This window comes from Mirounga angustirostris, unplaced genomic scaffold (genome assembly GCF_029215605.1).
Source record: "Mirounga angustirostris isolate CCGP_5_RB_7025 unplaced genomic scaffold, mMirAng1.0.hap1 SCAF_2, whole genome shotgun sequence".
NCBI classification, from domain to species: Eukaryota; Metazoa; Chordata; class Mammalia; order Carnivora; family Phocidae; genus Mirounga; species Mirounga angustirostris.
In genome coordinates this window covers 90,187,345-90,209,539 of record NW_026991710.1, presented here as the reverse complement: position 1 = coordinate 90,209,539, position 22,195 = coordinate 90,187,345, and the positions used below count along the sequence as shown (strand labels likewise).

The window sequence follows — 22,195 nt, the reverse complement described above, 5'->3', positions numbered from 1 at the left end:
TGGGATCATGACCTGATCCCAAGGCAGACGCTTAACTGACTGAGCCACCCAGGTTATGCTCAACATGTTTTATACAATGATAGATATACTTATGCTCAACATGTTTTATATAATGATAGAGGAGTTATCCTAGACTGATAAAAGAACATTGGTATTTAAAGCAGTGAGGCCTACAGTATCTCAATACGTTGGAAATAGTAATAATACCTTAGTGTGTATTGGTGCTTGCTGGGACTTAAGTTGTTTTCACACAAAGAATGTTTCATTTTAGAGCTAAAGAAACCAAGGTGCAAACATTTAACTCACTATCCAAAATGACTCCCTAAATGTTCTGAATGATAACAGTTTTACTATACTTTCATTATTTTGGCAGATGAATGGTATAAATTAAAAATAAGAACCCAAATAAATCAGGCATTAATTTGGGATTTATAACTCTTCATTTGGAATACATCTTGGCAACTGGTTGGAAGATGGCAGTGGAATAGGAGGACCCGAGGCTCTCCCTGTCCCACAAATACAATTAGATAACTATGAAATCATCCTAAATACCCCAGAAATGAACCAGAAGAGAGCTAAACACAACTAAAGGTAGAGAAGAGGCCACACTGAAGTAGGTAGGAAGTGTGGAGATGGGCTTGGGAGAGAAATGGATCACGGCACTGCTGGAGGTGGGGAGCATGATCATAGAGAAGGATGAAAGACAGATTAGTACACAGGGGAGCACACAGGGAAAAGGAATCCCCATAGCAATTGGCTTGGAAATTAAGAGGGGCCAAATTTCATGAGTTCTTGCAACCAGTGGGGGTTAAAGTTTGGAGTTTTAAAGGTCAGCATGCTTGGCTCTGGGAGAGCTTGGAGGGCACTTAGGCTGCTATTGGAGAAAAGGCTGGCAAACGGCCCAGAAACACACAGTATGGAAACAGTGATCTGAAGATCACCTGGGGCACACAGTGGAAGGTTATCCACTCATCTCAGAGCACATCCCAGAGAGACATTCATGGAGAGACTGCTCTGGGAACAAAGAAACTGGCAGTGCCATGTCCCTCTCTCACCCCTCAGCATAAACACAGAACCACCTGTGGGAACCAGCACAGCACCGATACTCACTACCTAACTTGCTTACCACCAAGCCCCACCTCCCTGCACTCCCCTAGAACTGCCCCTCCCGGTCATGTTTACCGCAGTCCCAGCACAGCAGGCCCCCTCCCCCAGAAAACCAGCCCAAAGCCCTGCTCAAACCATCTCCTGACCTAGAGTTTTGCAGAGCCTTGGTTCTGGTGGTGGTGGTGACAGGGCTCATTTCACAAACAGACCAGCACACACCTGGCTAAAACACAGCACCTTCAGGCCGAGGACCAAATACTGCCCATAACAGGCAAAGAGAGCTGCTGCAGATGACTGGCCTGAAGGATAAAGTGGCCAGGACAAAACAGCACAGCATATGTAGCACACATTGGAGACACTCCTGGAAGCACCAGGCCCTAGGAAGCAGGGGCCACTACATGGCAGGGCACTACAGGATCTCTTCTTCATAAGGCCATTACCCTCAAGAACAGGAGAGGTGGTTGACTTTCCTAAAACATAGCAACAGGCACAGAGACTTAGACAAAATGAGAAGACAGAGAAATCTGTCCCAAATGAAAGAACAGGACAAGGCCAGCCAGAGATCTGAGTGAAACAGGTATAAGTAACATGCCTAATAGAGAATTTAAAGTAATGATCATAACGATACTCACTGGACTTCAGAAAAGAGTGGAAGACATGAGTGAGACCCTTAACACGGGAAATAAGGAATAACATAGCAGAGATAAAGGGCTCAATAAACAAAATGAGAAACATGCCTGATGGAATGAACAGCAGGCTGGAAGAAACAGAGGAATGTAGAAACATCTAACATGCAAATGGATGTCAAAAGAAAGCAGGAGTAGTAATACTTATATCGCACAAAGTAGACTTTAAAACAAAGACTGTAACAAGAGACAAAGAAGGATACTACATAATAATAAAGGGAACAATCCAAGAAGATATAACAATTGTAAATATTTACGTACCTAACATGGAGCACCCAAGTACACAAAACAGTTAATAACAAACATACAGGAACTAATCGATAATGATACAATAATAGTAGGGAACTTTAACACCCCACTCACATCAATGGACAGATCATCTAAACAGAAAATCAACAAGGAAACTGTGGCTTTGAATGACACACTGGAACAGATGGATTTAACAGATATATTCAGAACATTCCATCCTAAAACAGCAGAATACACATTCTTTTCAAGTGCACATGGAACATTCTCCAGAATAGATCACATATCATCAGCCCACAAAACAAGCCTCAACAAATTCAGAAGATTGAAGTCATTCCATGCATATTTTCTGACCACAAGGCTATGAAACTAGAAGTCAAACACAAGGAAAAAATCTGGAAGACCACAAATACATGGAAGTTAAATAACATGCTACTAAACAATGAATGGGTCACCCAGGAAATAAAAGAAGAAATACAAAACCACATGGAAACAAATGACAATGAAAATACAATGGACAAAATCTCTGGGATGCAGAAAAAGCAGCTCTAAGAGGGAAGTTTATAGCAAGACAGGCCTACCTCAAAAAGCAAGAAGAATCTCAAATAAACAACTTAACCTTACATCTAAGGAAGCTAGAAAAAGAACACAAACAAAACCTAAAACAAGCAGAAGGAAGTAAATAATAACTATTAGAGCAGAAATAAATGATATAGAAACTTAAAAAAAAAAAACAATAGAGCAGATCAATGAAACCAGGAGCTGGTTCTTTGAAAACATCAATAAAATTGATAAACCTCTAGGCAGACTTATCAAGAAAAAAGAGAAAGGACTCAAATAAATAAAATCACAAATGAGAGAAGAGAAATAATAACCAACTCCACAGAAATACAATTATAAGAGAATATTAGGAAAAACTAGATACCAACAAATCGACAAGCTAGAAGAAATGGATAAATTCCTAGAAACATATAAACTACCAAAACAGAAACAAGAAGAAAATTTGGACAGACCAATTGCCAACAATGAAATTGAAGCAGTAATAAAAAAAAACTCCCAACAAATAAAAGTCCAGGACCAGATGGCTTCACAGGCATAATATACCAAACATTTAAAGAAGGGTTAATACCTATTCTTCTCAAACTATTCCAAAAAATAGAAAAGGAAGGAAAACTTCCAAATTCACTCTATGAGGTCAGCATTACCCTGATACCAAAACCAAATAAAGACATCACTAAAAAAGAGAACTACAGGCCAATATCCCTGATGAATATAGACACAAAAATTCTCAACAAAATACTAGCAAACTGAATCCAACAATACATTTAAAAAATCATTCATCACGATCATGTGGGATTTATTCCTTGGTGAAAGGGTTGTTCAATATTTGCAAATCAATCAATGTGACACATCATATCAATAAGAGAAAGGATAAGAACCATATGATCATTTCAATAGATGCAAAAAAAGCATTTGACAAAGTATAACATCCATATAAAAGCCCTCAATAAGCAGGTTTAGAGAGAACATACCTCAACATAATAAAGGCCATATATGAAAAACCCAAAAACATCATCCTTAATGGGAAAGAACTGAGAGCCTCTCCCCTAAGGTCAAGAGAAGGCTGTCCACTCTCACCATTTTTATTCAACATAGTACTGGAAGTCCTAAACACGGAAATAAGACAACAAAAGGCATCCAAATCGATAAGGAAGAAGTAAAACTTTCACTATTTGCAGATGACATGATACATTATATAGAAAACCTGAAAGACTCCACCAAAAACCTGCTAGAACTGATAAACGAAGTCAGTAAAGTTACAGGATACAAAATCAATGTACAGAAATCTGTTGCATTTCTATACACTAATAATGAAGTAGCAGAAAGAGAAATTAAGAAAACAGTCCCATTTACAACTGCACCAAATATAATAAGATACTTAGGAATAAACCCAACCAAAGAGGTAAAAGACCTGTACTCTTAAAACTATAAAACACTGAATGAAAGATGAAAGAAACTGAAGACGACACAAAGAAATGGAAAGATATTCCACGCTCATGGATTGGAAGAAAAATATTGTTAAAATGTCTATATGACCCAAAGGAATCTATACATTTAATGCAACCCCCATCAAAATACCAACAGCATTTTTCATAAAGGTAGAACAAACCATCCTAAAATTTGTATGGAACCACAAAAGACACCAAATAGCCAAAGCAATCTTGAAAAAGAAAAGTAAAGCTGGAGGCACCACAATTCCAGACTTCAATTTACATTACAAAGCTGTAGTAATCAAAACAGTATGGTACCAGCACAAAAATAGACACATAGATCAACAGAACAGCCCGGAAATAAACCCACAACTATTTGGTTAATTAATCTTTGACAAGGCAGGAAAGAATATCCAGTAGGAAAAGACAGTTTCTTTTTTTTTTTCCTAATTTTTTTTAAAGATTTTATTTATTTATTTGACAGAGAGAGACACAGCGAGAGAGGGAACACAAGCAGGGGGAGTGGGAGAGGGGGAAGCAGGCCTCCGTCTGAGCACAGAGCCCGGTGCGGGGCTCGATCCCAGGACCCCGGGACCATGACCTGAGCCGAAGGCAGAACTTAATGACTGAGCCACCCAGGTGCCCCGAAAAGACAGACTCTTCAACAAATGGTGTTGGGAAAACTGGACAGCAACATGCAAAAGAATGAAATTGGACCACTTTCTTTCACCATACATAAAAATAAATTCAAAATGGATTAAAGACCTAAGTGTGGGCACCTGGGTGGCTCAGTTGTTAAGCATCTGCCTTCGGCTCAGGTCATGATCCCAGGGTCCTGGGATCGAGCCCCGCATCAGGCTCCCTGCTCCGAGGGAAGCCTGCTTCTCCCTCTCCCACTCCCCCTGCTTATATTCCCTCTTTCACTGTCTCTCTCTCTCTCTCTCTGTCAAATAAATAAATGAAATCTTTAAAAAAAAAAAAAAAGAAGAAGAAGACCTAAGTGTGAGACCTAAAACCATTAAAATCTTATAAAAGACATAGGCAGTAAGATCTCTCACAGTGGCTGTAGCAACTTCTTTCTAGATATGTCTCCTGAGGCAAGGGAAACAACAGCAAAAATAAACTATTGGGACTACATCAAGATAAAAACGTCTGCACAGCAAAAGAAACAATCAACAAAACTAAAAGGCCACCTATAGAATGGGAGAAGATATTTGAAAATGACATATCTGATAAGGGGTTAGTATCCAAAATACATAAAGAACTTCTAAAACTCAACATCCCAAAAACAAATAATCCATTTTAAAAACTGGGCAGAAGACACGAACAGACATTTCTCCAAAAAAAGATGTACAGATGGCCAACAGACATATGAAAAGATATTCATTATCATTTACCATCAGGGAAATGCAAATCAAAACTACAGTGAGATACCATCTCACACCTGTCAGAATGGCTAAAATCAGTAACACAAGAAACAACAGGTGTTGGCCAGGATGTGGAGAAAAAGGAAACCTTGTGCACTGTTGGTGGGAATGCAAACTGGTGCAGCCACTGTGGAAAATAGTATGGAGCGTCCTCAAAAAGCTAAAAATAGAACTACCCTACAATCCAGCAATTGCACTACTAGGAATTTACCTAAGAATACAAAAACTTGCACCTTAATATTTATTGCAGCATTATTTAATAATGGCCACACTATGGAAGCAGTCCAATTGTCCATCAACTGATGAGTGGATAAAAAAGATACAGTATATATATACACAATGGAATATTATTCAGCCATAAAAAGAATGAAATCTTACCATCTGTAACAACATGGATGGAGTTAGAGAGTATAATGCTAAGTGAAATAAGTCAGTTAGAGAAAGACAAATGCCATATTTTTCTCATATGTGGAATTTAAGAAACAAAACAAACAAGCACAGGGAAAAAAAGAAAGAGAGGTAGACTAAGAAGCAGACTCTTAACTATAGAGAACGAAGTGATGGTTACCAGAGGGGAGGTGGGTGAGGGGATGGGTGAAATAGGGGATGGGGATTAGGAGGGCACTTGTGATGAGCACGGGGTGTTGTATGGAAGTGTTGAATCACTATGCTGTACACCTGAAACTAACATAACACTGTATGTTAACTAATTGAAATTAAAATAAAAACTTAAAAAAAAAGAAGAAGAATGCATCCTGAAGGCTTATTGTTGAGTGCAGCGCATCTTAATTTTCTTCTGGCCCATCAGAAACTGAATCATGTCAGAAGGGCCAAATATTCCCTGTAGAGGGGAAAAAAATTTTGACCAGCAGCTAGGAAATTTTCCTGTTTTATAATTTAGATGCCTCTGTTTCAGATGTGTCCATGATTAACATGATACTAAATGTCTGCACGTATTTTCCTATGGAGCTCTTCTGTGGCTAGCGTATGGCCACTGGCTATAGACATCCTATGAAGTTCTAAATGGGAAAGGGTTCTCTGCCTCAGGCATGTCTAACTTTGAAGAGCTGAGGTTGAAACAATGCATAGGACTAGGGTTTCTCATTTAAAGACTTAAAAAAAGAAAGAAAAAGTAAAACAAAGCAAAGCATAACAATACCTTGCCTGTCACAGCTACTTAAAACGACTAGGTATTTTCTTTTTCTCCCAGAATTATTTTTAAGGATTTATTATTTAGTGCTTTTAACACATTTTCAAATTATTACACAATAATCATTTATTCACATGAAGAGGACATGAGCTGGAAATCAAGGCTAATATGTGGAACTGGTTTTAAAAGAATACCGTGTCCTAAGCCTTCATCAGATGCTAGAAAAGAGTTCTGAATGCTCATTTTATATGTAGTAGGCAACACGTAGTCAAATAGAATCACAATCAGGCATTGTGCCCAATGAGACCATGAGAGTCAGGAAATAAAAATATTCAGTCTGGAAAAAATGCAAATCAAACATCTCAGATGAAAATGCTCTTTTCTAAAAATAAATTTTTAAAGGAGGATATTTCTAGTAGAAACGTGGAAGCACAAGAAAGGAAGCTATCTCTTTATGGCGATTTGTAGATTACAGAACGCTAAGGATGTTTTCCTTTAATCTGACCGGGGAGCCAGTGTTAGAGCCTGGTTTGGGATTTAACATGGTCCCAATTTATGAGGTATCAGATTCATTGAAAGTCTTTAAGGAAAAGGGATTATCTGGTTCAAAGATAATGTTACATTCTGAGCTACTGTGGTCTCATGTCATCTCTTTAATTATCATTGAAATTCTAAAAGAAAGAGGTAATAAAATTTTAAAAAATTGTATTATCTACACCCTGAAAGCTTCAGAAATACTCACTTTGGGGAGGAGAAAAAAGATTCACACTTCAGAATATAATTTCCCCATAGTTGGCAATGTTCTGAGTATTGTTTTCTGAGGTCATTCCATTCATTAGAAAGAAAAAAAAAAGGTGCCTGGGTGGCTCAGTTGGTTAAGCGACTGCCTTCGGCTCAGGTCATGATCCCGGAGTCCCGGGATCGAGTCCCGCATCGGGCTCCCTGCTCGGCGGGGAGTCTGCTTCTCCCTCTGACCCTATCCCCTCTCATGTGTTCTCTCTCATTCTCTCTCTCTCAAATAAATAAATAAAATCTTTAAAAAAAAAACAAAAGATTCAGGAGATAGATTCTGTGCATCAGACATTGTCATCAACCTCTGAGGTTGCAAAGATGATATGATAGTCTTCAGCCCCAAGTTGTTCAGCGGAGTCTATCAAGAAATGTTAACTCCTGGGCCCCTGGGTGGCTCAGTTGGTTGAGCGACTGCCTTCGGCTCAGGTCATGATCCTGGAGTCCCTGGATCGAGTCCCTGGATCGAGTCCCGCATCGGGCTCCCTGCTCAGCGGGAAGCCTGCTTCTCCCTCTCCTACTCCCCGTTTGTGTTCCCTCTCTCGCTGTGTCTCTCTCTGTCAAATAAATAAATAAAATCTTTAAAAAAAAAAAAGAAAAGAAAAGAAAAGAAAATAGGTCTTCTGATCCTTCAGGGTATCGACTGTCACAGCAAAACTGTATATAGAATACAGAAAAATCTGTATTTGTATAAATCTGGGAAAGGGGTCAGACCGAATAATTAAATAAGTTATCCTCCTCACCACTAAATCTTTACCAAAATTTCTAAGTGTCTACTTGAAGAGATGTGCTTCGACTCCTTTTTATGCTGACTTCTGGTCCAACCAAAGTCTAAGGAGTTGAAGAAAAATGCAAGAAAAGATAAGCGAAGGGACTAGCTGATGCATAGACTGAATAATCCAAAGGCCCAGACAGTCTACACTTACTGTATTAGGTTGTCTAATTTGTAATAACAACATCTTAGCTACAAGAATAAGATTTAATTAGAACACCTTAGGAAGTTTTACTTTATAAAGTTACAACAACAGATTTCAAAATTATTTTTAGAAATGTAACAATAGGAAGCTTTGACAATCACTTTGGCAAATCACTTTCATTCAAATCTAATATTCCTTAAACTATAATTTCTTCCTTAACCAGGAATACAAGAAAATGTTTGTTTTATGGTGATTTTATTTAAATAATTAGAAGAGATCGATTATTCAAAATGAAAACAAACCTGGAAATTTGCTTCCAATCTCATATTTGAAAGTAAGTAAAAATTCTGTGCCAACACATGAAAGGAAAATTTACCATTTTTTTCATTAAAAAAAAATTCCGTGGGGAAGGGATAGTAATGTTTGAGAAACACTGATGTCTCTTGGGTAATTTTTTTAAAATAAAATGTTTTCATTCAAAGATTTTAAAATAGAAAAAATAAGGCAACTAATTCTGAGGAAATCAGGTTCTAAGTTAATGCATTTTTTGGTTAATTTATCAAAATTCATTCTGTGAAATTACCAGCATGGACCACACCAGTGATAGGTTAAATGCCCACAATGTATCATACCAGCAATTTTAATATTCTAATCATTTTATGAGATTGAGCTAAATGTTCTGTCCAGATAAAAGGAATTCCCTTATAACTGAGTAAACCAGTGTGGTTGCCTGCTTTAACCCAATTTCTTCTGGAGCTGCAGAGAAAAAAGTACCTATCTGTATTGACTATTGAAGACAACACAGTTTACAAAGTAATACTGTGCTTTGATTTCTAATGAGTTACATAGTGATTCTCCCAGTTACTCATACTTGAAAATCTGCAACAGGACTGCTTGAAGGAAGAAACAAAAGGATGACTCCCTATTTGTCTCCAGGAGCCTGAATGGGTGATCAGTTGCAGAGATTGTGGAACCCAAATCTGTATTTTCCCTCTACTTTTTGAAATGAAGTATTACCATCTATTGGTACAGTTTATCCTTTTTGACCTTCCTTTTAATTCCAGTTTTCACCGAGTCAGCTTCTTTTGGTGTGGTGGCTCTGGGGCCCTTTGTTGCAATAAGGGTTAGCTGACAGGAGAGAATGTGGCTTCTCAACCCCCAAAGCAATGGGCTGTGCCCCACAGGAGGGGAGAGAAAAGCTCTGCTTCGTTGCCTGGGGACCAGAGCCTCTGTCACTGGGTGGTGGAGTGCAGCAGCCTTGCTCTGTGCCCATATACATCTGGGGTTCATTTCTCCATGACGGCCGTTGCATTGTGCCTATACAAAAGGAAAAAGAAACTTGAGCATTCACATCATTCACAATGTCCAGCAAGAGAGGCCCTAATAATAGTGATTGGCGAATAGGCCTGAAAGATGAGACACAGAATGAATCCATTCTCAGACTATCTGGACCCAATTTCTAAAAAATGAGTCTTGGTTGGATGAGAGGACTCAAAGGCTGTGCCACCTGACAGTCCTCTTTGACTTTCTCTGTGCACTTCTCTCCCCTTCTGGGAGACTTGAGAACAGAGCTCAGGTTTTCGATGCACTTGTATGCCTATTCCCTAGCATGGTACTCCGCCCGCAGCACGATGCTAACTTAACCTGCACCAACTCATGTTGGCTGAGGTCAATGCATATGGTTCCATGGATCCACCACTAGTACAACCTGGGTTTTAATGGGTTTTCCAGGAGCAGAGCAGGAACTGGCTCAGAGCGAATTTCGATCTTTTATCTCATTCTCCATTCCCTTTCCCTACTTTAGATCTCTTCGTGCACTTTCACCTCATGCACTTAATAAGACAGCTGGCCATGATTGGGGGGTTGGGATTACTCAAACTGGGAGACAGTTTTATGAATGGCCCACAGAGAGTGAGTCAAGCTGTAATAGAGTGAGCAAAAAGGGAGATATTCTAATTTTTTCCTGTGTACTCAGCTAACCAAGTCCTTAGTTATTTTCTGAGTTTAACAACACCTTGGTCAAACCATTGTGCTACTGATTGACTGGAAAAATTATATGTATCTCTACATTGAATTATTTTTGTAACAAAGAATTATGTGCTTTTAGCTCTTCAAGAAAAACTAATATATAACTATAAGATATTCTATTACTTTCTAATAATGTTAGTATTAACAACAAAACCCAAGCAACTTTTGAAAATGCCGAATGTTTTCATTATGAAGGTAACAACACTGGGAACAGTTTATATATAAAACTATATTTATTGTTGTTTTAATATTCAATTCTTAAGTGTACCTTAATATCCAAGGCCTTCGTCAAAGAAAAAAAAGTTCTACTGAATTTGGGTTACACGGCAATGCACACACGAGACAGATGTAGAATGAGCTTTTCAAAACAAGAATCCTACGTTCTCTCTATGAGGAAATCTGAAGAGAAGAGTAAGGTAACAAGCATATTTACAGAGGGCAAACATCAGAAAATACAAGCAGAGCTGAAGCCCCTCTCAGCAGAGAAACTGTTTTTTTTGTTTTCTTAAGATTTTATTTATTTATTTGACAGAGAGAGAGACAGTGAGAGAGGGAACACAAGCAGGGGGAAAGGCAGGCTTCCCGCTGAGCAAGGAGTCCAATGCGGGACTTGATCTAGGACCCTGGGATCATGACCTGAGCTGAAGGCAGATGCTTAACCGACTGAGCCAGCCAGGCATCCCAAGAAACAGTTTTTTGTTGGTTCCAAGTTTCTTTGAAACTTTCTTTAAAAAAAAAAAAAAAAAAGATCTTATTTATTTATTTGACAGAGACACAGCGAGAGAGGGAACACAAGCAGGGGGAGTGGAGGTGGGAGAAGCAGGCTTCCCACAGAACAGGGAGCCCAATGTAGGGCTCGATCCCAGGACCCTGGGATCATGACCTGAGCCGAAGGCAGACGCTTAACAACTGAGCCACCCAGGCGCCCTCTTTGAAACTTTTTTTTTTTAATTTTATTTATTTGACACACAGAGAAAGAGATAGCCAGAGAGGGAACACAAGCAGGGGGAGTGGGAGAGGGAGAAGCAGACTTTCCGCTAAGCAGGGAACCCTATGCGGGGCTCAATCCCAGGACCCTGGGATTATGACCTGAGCCGAAGGCAGACACTTAATGACTGAGCCACCCAGGCACCCCATCTTTGAAACTTCCTAACCACTTATGATTCAAAACGTGCTCAACCTTGTCCTCTGAGTTATGAAATAAAACTGACATCTGAGCCCCAGGCCCAAGATGTTTATCATCATGTAACTCTTGGCAAAAGTATTATGTTAAAGGGTATCTAATTCCATTTCCACCTGACGCAGATTGAGTCCCAGAGCAGCCTGAGAACCCAGGTTGATTATATGGACCTTCTTCCAGTAGCTTGCATGGACTTCACAGATGACCAGGCATCTGGCTGAGGGCCAGCCCTTGATAAGACGTGAATGCTCCCAAATCCCCAGGAGGACCCCCAGATCAACTTAAATTCACAGGAACCTTCCTACTAGAACACAGAACACATTTTCTTAGGGCCATTTACAATTTCACCAGATCTATACCTACAGCTACCAGTACAGATCCCAAACCCCAAGAATGACCCCAAAACCCAACCAAATTCAAAAGAGAGAGTCACTCATTGTGTGCTTGCTCAAAGTGATCCAGCAGACTGAGTGTGACCAGAGTTTTGAGTGAACATGGTAACCTCATGCAAGATAAGAATCCAATCCAAATACAATTCTCTAAGGCTCTCTGGCATTTCAATACAGCCCAGCTGCTCACATAGCTTATACATGGTTTAACTATTGTGTCTGTGCTTCCATGAGACTTTCCCACTCGGAAAAACATTCAGGATCCAGGTAAAGATAGCCACTCACCTGGCTCCGGAGAGGAGAACTGGCTGACATCTGCTGGCTCACCATCCTTGAGGGCCACAGGTTGACTTCCATTCCTGAGATTTGGGTGTTCCTTTAGCACCACAAACTACAGAGAACAAAGGGAGGGAGGGAGAGAGAGGACATTGCCATAATTCATCAATTATCTCAACATACATGAAACCAAACTCTATGGCTTCATTATGTTCATCGTATGGAAGGTAAAAGCTGAAAGGCCCTGGCAAATTTCTTTCTCTTGCTAATGAAAGATTCAGTTTTCAGTTAGGAGCCTTATGTTGATTAAGGCAACTAGGCACTACCAGGACCTTTACTGAAGAATCTAGTCTAATTCTGGAATCCCAAATGTTGGGTCATGGATCCCAAGGATTGCACTATTTTACTTTAAGCAATCCAAGAATCCCTAAGTGTTCTAAGCATTGCCCAAAGACCAGACAAATAAGATCTAATATATATGTATGTGCTCCAGTTTTTCAAATGTGTGTGTGTGTGTCTAGTTAATAAAATTCATTTAAACATGCTACCAAGTTCTGAGTAATTTGGGGTCATTAATGGGTAATAATAACTAATAGGAGAACTACTATTTTTCAGGGATCCACCAAACGCTTTTTCATAGTTGAACACATTGGGTACAAGAATTCTAAAAGGCAGGCCCAGAATGATTCAGCATTTCTCTTTGGTCAAAAAAAAAAATTATTTTTGTCCTTATTATATTACCCACAGTTGATTGGGCACTTGCCATGCAGGCTGACCAGAGTCCACTGGCCCACATTCACACTAGATAGATTTGATACTAAAATAGATCAATGAAAAAAAGAATAGATCAATGCTGTAAGTTATCTCATGCCCTAGGACAAAGAGTGCAATTTGCAAAGTCCTCCCTCACCAATCAGTAACCCAGCAGAGGGACTGCCCCAGGATTTTAGCTGATCATGCTCTCTGTTGGTTCAGAAATGGGCCCTCCACAGGAGGAGCCCATAACTCAGAAATACAATAAGGAAAAGGGAATAGGAAAAAAAAACAAAAACAAAACAAAACCAACCACCTCCCTGCTCGTATTTCTCTTTGAGAAAAGTGTAGGAAGAATAACGACTGGAGTCAATTAGGGAGAGAAATGTTGGCGAATCCCATGAACATGTGTTTTCATTTTCTTATTTTGCACAATGCTAATTATCCTTCACTGCTTTCTCTTCGTTAATGGTCTCCCTGCAGCAACATATTGCCAAATCAATACACAACCCACTGTTTCAGGGCACATACCCATTATTTCTGACCAAGGTCAAAATCCAGCCCTCTGCACTGCAAATTTCCCAGCCACATGTTTTTCTGCCAGAAAAACAGAGGTCCTAGAATTCTGGGCTGAGGTGGGGAAGACAGCTGATGGAACCAGATTCGGTTCTGCTGCTTCTCCAGCTAGTTCAGATGCTCGGCTCTCTCCCATTCCCACTGCTATCTGCAGCAGTGGCTGATGTGAATGACAATTATGGTGGATGGTTATGATGGTGAGGGGGATGGAGCTCACAGCCCGAGGCCTCCTACCACAGCTTTGAGCCAACAAGCTGCTAATGACAGTGGCCAAGTGTTTTAATTTTTTTTTTTAAACTAGATACAGATTGTTTCTCCCTCCTTTCCATGATTTCAATACCATGAATTAAACTTGCTACCCAAAACCTGAATGAGACACCATATAGACCGACAGGCACAATATAGGTCATTTAGAAGTCCACAGTCATGAGGGCTCAAGGAACTGAGGACCTTCTGTAGGTAAGTCCACCCAGGAGCACACACTTATGGAATCCAAAGATACAGAAGGGATCTCAGAAGTCATCTAATCCAAACCCGTCAGTGTCCTGAAGAGGAAACAGGAGTTCAGTGACTTGCTGAAGATTAAGACAGCCAATTAGGGGGTGCCTGGGTGGCTCAGTTGGTTAAGCATCTGCCTTCAGCTCAGGTCATGATCCCGGGGTCCTAGGATGGAGCCCCGCATCGGGCTCCCTGCTCAGTGGGGAGTCTGCTTCTCCCTCTCCCTCTGCTGCTCCCCCTGCTTGTGCTCTCTCTCTCTCTCTTTGACAAATAAATAAATAAAATATTTTTTTTAGAAAAGACAGTCAATTAGTAGGAGGGTCAGGCTAGACTTCACATTTCTTATTTGATTTTTGTATTTTAAGTATCTGTAGTTTAAGTCTCAGCCAGAAAACAAGTATACACTGAATGCCTCTAAGAGGCAGGATCGGCGATCCCCGATTCGGTAGAAGCATGGCCACGAGGAAGCTCCTCTCTGGGAAAGCACAGTGAGTGGAGGGAGGGTTGAGGACGTGGTCGGGAAGGAGAGACATGTTGCCTCCACTCCTCCAAAACATCTCCCTAATAAACTTTTCCCTATTCACTCACAGGTTTCAATCCCCCATGGACCTGCCATATATTCCAGCCTCTTCTGCAATTCATGCCACACATAATACCAGCAGTACACATTGAACTACTCAAGTTGTCACTGACAGGTGCCTGGAAATGGAAATTCCAACAGTTTCAAGGGAGCTTAGCCTAGCCCAAGCTCGCCCTATATGGTTTCAAGATCAGTTACTGAAGTGGGTAATTTATGAAGCATTTTGAACTTCCCAATCTCTGTGCTTTTTGGAAAATGTATAGGTTTGCCAGATAAAATACAAGACACGTAGCTAAATTTGAATTTAAATTTAAACATTCACTGTAAGTATGAATTTAACGAGGCATTCTGTATTTTTATTTGCTACATCTGGCAATTATTTTGCTGTTGAAATTTGGTATTTAAAATGTATGTGAAGAATACTCCGGTTTCTCTTCAAAACGCATAAATCTTTCGCCTTTTAAAATGTATGTGAAGAAAAGAAATCTTTTTTTTTTAAGACAAGAAATCTTAAGAAAATTAGAGCATCAACTCCATTTCAATAAAGTCAGTTAATAAACAAACACAATAAATAAAATAAAAACAAACACAAGGGGAAATAATAAAATAATAAACAAACACAATAAATAAAATAAAAACAAACACAAGGGGGAAAAAAAAAAGAAAGAGAAGTAGAGCATAATCTTGGGCTTTTAAGACATCAATTTGAAAGAGACTACCTAAAAATTGGGAAAGGCTTTTCACATAAGCCATAAGAAGCTACAGGATAGAAAAAAAAGAGAAAAAATGAACTGGGATCCATATGAAGTCAATTTCTTGCTTCATGTACTTTGGTCACATTACCCAGGGCTGGGGACAAGAGGCCATCCCGGCCTCGCCGTCTGTAGACCTGCTACTGCAAACTTCTCTGCTCGACTCTTCATCAGGATTCTTTAAATTTTTTGATGGCAGCTTCTTAGTCCTGCAATAAAGCCAAAATGTGAGACAATTTCAAAACCAAACACAACTATAGCCCACTCAGGGATGGTCAGGCACAACTGCTTTTGCTACTGAAATGTAGGTACTTAAAATGTCTGAGAGAGAAGAAATATTAAGAAAACTAGGAGCATAACTTTAGGTTTTCTAAGGCGTTCTTTTCTGCAGAACTTCCCAGATATTTCACTTTTTCCAAGGTTCTGTGAGATGCCTGGGCTCCTCCCGCTAGTTTGGTGCCCCCTCCTGCCCAAAGGCATCAGATGCACACAGAGAGGCATCTGAGGACCCAAGAGAATACTATCTCAGAGTTGCCAAGCTAGGAACTAGAACAGGTCTCTTGCCTCCAAACCTAGCTTTATAAATACTTATTTGTTTCACAAACGCAAAGCACAAAGTCTATAGAAGGCATGGCGTCATGCCCTGAGGGGAAGGGCAGTAAAGGGAGGGTTTTCACCTGCAGAAGGTAGTACAGGTATTCCCTACATTCCCAGAGAACTGGGGCCATTAGTTAAGCGGGTCATGGGCTATTCAGGGTTCAATTAGGTAATTCTACAAAGTTCCCTTCTGCCCAAAAGTGTTATGGCTCCATAATGTTGTACAGCCCAAACTGTAACGGTACACACAACGTCTTTCGACGCTGATAATAGGGGGAGATAAAGTCCTTTGCAAGAAAATGGAAAATGATCCCCTCACCTTAATGTAGTATTCTTTTTTTAGTTAAATGTTTTTAATGAAATGTTTTTGCTCCACGGTTTTTAACTTTTACCTTGAAATTACTGAAAACACAAACCCCAAGGACCTTCCAAGTGAGGGAAAGTACTGATTCTCTTGAACAGAAGTTAATACTTTGCGGGAAATTGACTGAGTGGAAGGCAGCCACGCAAAATTAACTATGCAGCCTATGCGGGGTGTGGGGGGGAAGCAGGTGATGCCTAAGAGGAAAAAAAGGGGAATATAAAAATGCATTATGCTCAGTAACAACCCCATAAATGATGTAGATATACCGACAAGGACTGTAAAACCACCGATACTTTAGAGCCGTGAAATCCTCAGCCGTTTCTTGTTTTCTTTTACTCTTATTGCCCCTTTTAAACAAAGGTGGCGGGCGCCTGGGTGGCTCAGTCGTTGAGCGTCTGCCTTCGGCTCAGGTCATGATCCCAGGGTCCTGGGATCGAGTCCCACATCCGGCTCCCTCCTCGGGGGGAAGCCTGCTTCTCCCTCTCCCATTCCCCCTGCTTGTGTTCCTGCTCTCGCTATCTCTGTCTCTGTCAAATAAATAAATAAAATCTTTAAAAAAATAAATAAATAAAATAAAAATAAAATAAAAAATAAACAAAGGTGGCACGTGTGTAGAAAAAGTTCATCTCGAGGAGGCAGGCGTTCCCTTGGGAGGTGCTAGAGGGAGGTTGAAAGTGCCGACGTAAAGACAAGGTCACCTGTAGCAGTGAGCCCCCCACAGTCCCAGCAGCAGAAGCAGGACGAGCCCCACCACGCCGACGGTCACCACGGTGACTTGCTGCTGCCTCCCCTGGCCAACGTGGCGCAGTTCCCATTTCAAGTCTCGGTGCTGACATCGCTCCCCCACGTAGCCAAAGACACAGCTGTAACAACACACAACAGAGGTCAGCGCTGAGCCCTGGCCAAAAACCACTTACATATTTTCAGATTCGATATCCGGCTGTCTTTCACCCTCTGCATTTCCAGACTCAGCTCTTGAGAAGCATATGGAAAATCCATCAGGGGTCAGTTGAGAACACTCTGATTTACAAGTTAATGCAGCATGGACTTCCCCCTGTGGTCTGTTTGCCCTGGGATTGAGGAGGGATTATTTGCATACCACCTCTACAAGGCACTGCAGAACATTGATTAAAGATCAGCTTCTGTTAGGCTAAAATCCTAAGGAGCTACCTCTAAGACCAACACAAAGCAACTCTGCCCTAAGAGCCAAGAGAGTTTTTGGACAAATGTTTGGCCACATTGCAGAGAGTATAGGTCAAAGGAAGGAAGAATTTGAAGGCAGAGTCCTTCACTGGAGACCAGGCTTATAAAAGTGTGCGTGTAGTCTCTGAACAGGAAGTACAGCCTTGTTAGCCAAGGAAATAAAAAATCACCACTGGCCCAAGAGAAAAGGTCTCAGTGGCGACACATGAACATTTGTGTACTTTCCTCAAGGGAGAAAAAACTAAATGGAAGAAAAGGGGCTTTCATGGTGTTTCGTTAGTGAAACCCCTAACTAGCATTACCAGCCACCACCACACGCTGCAAACACGTAGATAAAAGTAAATGAAACAATGCTGCCATCTACTGGGAATGTATACTTCCAGAAATCATGGGATCTTGGGTACAATTGTATTCTACTCTTCACAGGAGCATAAACTTCAAAAATAACTTATTAAGCATTTTGAGCTGCTCACTTGTTAGGAATTTCCTCCCCGCTCAGCGCTGGGTCGGCTACCTATCCGCACCTCATTCCAAAAGGACCTGAAGGAATGAATGCCCAGGGAATTGATACTGGTCCTCCCGGTGGGAAGAGACAGCCCGGAAAAAGCATGAGATGAAGCTGCAGAAGATCTAGATCCTAGTCCCAGTTCTACCTTGAGATGGTCGTAAGAGCATTGGAAAGTCACTTTAAGAGAGAAGAAGAATGAGACTAGCATTTAAGCACGCTATGTATCTGACTGACACTTGCGAGGCACTTTTACGCATTTTACTTTCAAGAGCAGATTCCCATTTTACAGATGAGAAAAGTGAGGCTCAAAGCAGTTAAGTAATTTGTACCAGGTCATACAGCTGGTGAATGGCAGGGATTTGGTTGGTTGGTTGGTTGGTTAGTTGGTTGGTTGAATATAGCTGACACACAGTGTTACATTAGTTTCAGGAGTACAATGTAACAATTTGACGAGTTTATACATTATGCTCTGCTCACCACAAGTGTAGCTGCCATCTGTCCCCATATATCACTATTACAATATCACTGACTATACCCCTTATGCTGTGCCATTATTCCCGTGACTTATTCATTCCAAAACTGGAAGCCTGTATCTCCCACTCCCTTTCACCCATTTTGCCCATCCCCCCACCCCCACCGCTCTGGCAGCCATCAGTTTGTTCTCTGTATTTACAGGTCTGATTCTGCCTCTTGTTTGTTTATTCATTTTTTAAGCTTCCATATATAAGTGAAATTATATGGTATTTGTCTTTCTCAGTCTGACTTATTTCACTTATCCTAATATATTCTAGGTCCATCCATGTTGTCTCAAATGGCACATCTCATCCTTTTTGTGGCTGCATAATATTCCATCACACACACACACGCACGCGCACACACACACACACTATCTTCCTTATCCATTCATGTATCAATGGACACTTCAGTTGCTTCTACACCTAGGCTATTGTAAATGATTCTGCAATAAACATAGGGATGCACATATCTTTTTGAATTAGTGTTTTCCTTTTCTTTGGGTAAATACCCAATAGAATTATTGGATCATATGGTATTTCTATTTTTAATTTTTTGAGGAAATTCCATACAGTTTTCCACAGTGGCTGTACCAATTTATATTTCCACCAACAGTGTATGAGGGCTCCTTTTTCTCAACATCCTTGCCAATACTTGTTAGTTTTTGTCTTTTTGCTTTTAGCCAGTGAATGACAGGTTTGATCCAAATGGTTTTCTGATTTCAAAGCCTGTGTTCTCTCTGCTACATTGGGCTACTTCCTAAAAGGGTTTTATGCTCTATGCACCCCTGAATGGATCATGAAAGAGATGATAGGATCTAAGTGTAGGAAGTATAAAGGACCATCACGTTATTCCAGGCTTTCCTGGATACTGTTTTAATTCTAACTATCTTTGGTTATAGTCATTTATTACCAATGCCTAGCAGCACTTTTAAACTGTTGGGTGTTAATCTCAGAGATTTTGGGGTCTCAAGGAATATGCCAATCACATGGGCAAGAGTCCTGGGGAGCAAAGGCAAGCTGTCATATTGGGGCCTCCCTGAGCCATATATGGCCCAGAGCAGTTGGCCAGCATTTCACATGGATGGGTCCCCCACTACGAGTTCTTTGGGTTATTAATTAGTTCTGTTAAACCAAGCAAAAGATTTCTGGGTTTACTTATTCAGATAAATTATTCCAATCTGAATTTATTTGGTCAAATAATTTCAAGAAATTCTGGACTGAAGACAGGTCAACAACATTGTGGTGTACTATGATCAAGAACTGAGGGCTAGAGTATGTAGCATTTCTCAGACTGATTTGACCACACAACTCTTTTTTCATGAGACATTTCACAGCACTGGTGTTGGGGCAGCTTGGTCTAAAGAAGACCTGGCCAGAAGCATGTGGGTTGGTTCAAAGCCAAACCAGAATGAATGAGGACCTCCTCTTAGCTCAGGAGGCTTGGTCTTCTGAGATTCTCCAGACCAGGGAACCTTTGAGGAAGACATGAGGCATAGAGACTTCAGTTCTCACATCCTCTGCACCCCAGGCAGCCAGGGGATCTCTGTATCTAAGGGGAGCTCCCATTGCTTTCGAGCAAGGAAAGAACAGCCCTTTATAAACCTTCTCATGGTCTTAAGAAAACTCTGCAGAATGATGCTGATGAAGTGTTTCTAATAAAAGTTAGAGTGGTGAGCACTCCTAGAGATGTGTTATTATAGAATTTTAAAAATACAAGGTGAAGTCATAGAGACAAAAGGAGGAAAGGGTTGGATGTCTGATTAAACCACATTTTTATTAAATGCAGAATTCAAAAACAAAGTTACAATCTAGATTAGTGGGACCTCTGGGTGATATTTTAAATACTGCTTTTGATTAAAGCTCCTTAAATGTGAGTGCTATCTCTAGTTTAATCGTCATTTTGTAGCAACTCATGTTTAAAACATTATCAGGGAATAAGATATTTTCATCAGGATTTAATGACAGAAAGAAAAGCAGCGTACTGAAGAGTTCATAAATCATTTAATGAATTGATGCTATCAGGTCAAGTGAAAATAATGTACTAAATGCAATTCGTAATTGTGAAGTACCCTTCACATTACCGTAATGTCTCTTATCATCTAAAGTTTAAGTACCGTCGAGAAAAACAAACCGTGATCTAATAAAGTAGGATATTTATCTTCACAGTTTCATTATTTAGGATAATTAGGAGCCATGAACAAGAAAAAAAATTGATTCTTTTTATCAAAATCAAGGATAACTATTGTGAAGATTGGACTTATGTTAGAAAATTACAGCATGCAAATACGAACATGAGGGTAGAATTCTATGAGAATTGAGTCATTTTCACTAATATTCACGAGCATTTTTCATTCCTTTTGTCTAGCTGACATGATTTATAATGCAAGGCCATTCGCTTTGTCACAGAATATAACTTGTTCTTCTAACAATTTAGACTATGTTTCTGCTGATTATTATTCATAAAATAATAAAACCCTTTAAGCTTATAGCATCTATTCCTGAGGATCAGAATATTTTATCACTTCTTCCTCCGGCATGGAGAAATTATCAATGAGTCAGGAGTCTAGCCACGGGGGGCCTATTTATTTTTCAGGACCTATCAGTTTCCTCTGATTGACTTGAAAATACAAAATCCACTAAAAGTAAAATCTGATGCAGAACTAGATATTGCCGCAAGGGAAATGTTTTCTGAGTAAGTACAGTGGGAGGACCTATAATTTCAGGGCACCCTAAACCTACTTTTCAGTTGACTGTGCACACTGTGAAACCATCACAGGGACAAAAAAGGAACAAAGAGAAGCAGGGACTGCTTCCAGCAATTGTTACTAAGTAACAGAAATGTAAACACCAACTACTAGAAACTGAAGAAAAATATTTTTTTTTCTAGGTTTGAAAATTGAAGGTAAGAAGTCCAGTGTGTATATATAACACTTTTGTAAATTCAGAAATATATTGTAGATGTTCTCCACATATGAGGCAGAAAATAAAGTTTTAAGGAATTCTTTCACAAACCTAAGTTTTTCAGCCAGAACAAGAGGTTTAGGCCCCAGATTGTACCAGTAGTGACATCAAGGAAAGTAAAAGGGAAAATCACCAATTCTTTAAACGTATATTTACCATCGGCAGCTTGGGGGCTGGGGGGTGATATGCAGGGAGGGTGCAGGACGTACATACACACACACACACAATTTATACATGTGTGTTTATATGTTTTTCCCTAGCAAAAACCGAATTACAGAAAAAACTCCTTGAAACGAATTTTATGAATTAGCTAAAAGGTATGGACTGCAGTCTCATATCTCTGTGCCATCACAAGGACAGCTTGACTTACTTGCATGCATATCTGTCAACTGCTTCGATGTACATACACACCCCGTTATAGAGGCAATAGCCGTCATAGGATGAGGGGCATTCCCGGTAGCCATTTCTCACAGAAGGGTGGCCATCCTCCATGAGATGAGAAGGAGACGTAGAGTCTACAAGAATCAAAGACATTACTTTTACTTTCTGAAGTGATTAGGCCTTTCAGGGGTCAATATCCGGAACTAGTCTCTGTGAACAATTTGTGATCTAGTGTCTCTTAGTGACAGGAACTCAGAAGCAACTCTAGTTTTCACTTTCCTAACCAGACTTCATGTCATTCACCATGAAGCCAGGCATTCT

At 40.2% G+C, this 22,195-nt stretch overlaps 1 protein-coding gene across 2 annotated transcripts in view; it reads right to left on the bottom strand.

Annotated features, from left to right (window-relative positions):
- Window positions 1–8,515: 8,515 nt before the first annotated feature.
- EGF (epidermal growth factor) overlaps window positions 8,516–22,195 on the bottom strand; it is a 109,916-nt gene continuing 96,236 nt past the window's right edge. For both annotated transcript variants that reach the window (XM_045880593.3, XM_045880594.3), the window contains 5 exons: window positions 21,864–22,008; window positions 17,005–17,169; window positions 15,437–15,554; window positions 12,196–12,301; window positions 8,516–9,630 (listed from right to left, as the gene is read on the bottom strand). In XM_045880593.3, coding sequence (XP_045736549.1) covers window positions 9,389–9,630; window positions 12,196–12,301; window positions 15,437–15,554; window positions 17,005–17,169; window positions 21,864–22,008 — 776 coding nt within the window. In that variant the 3' untranslated portion in view covers window positions 8,516–9,388. The remainder of the gene's footprint in view (window positions 9,631–12,195; window positions 12,302–15,436; window positions 15,555–17,004; window positions 17,170–21,863; window positions 22,009–22,195) is intronic.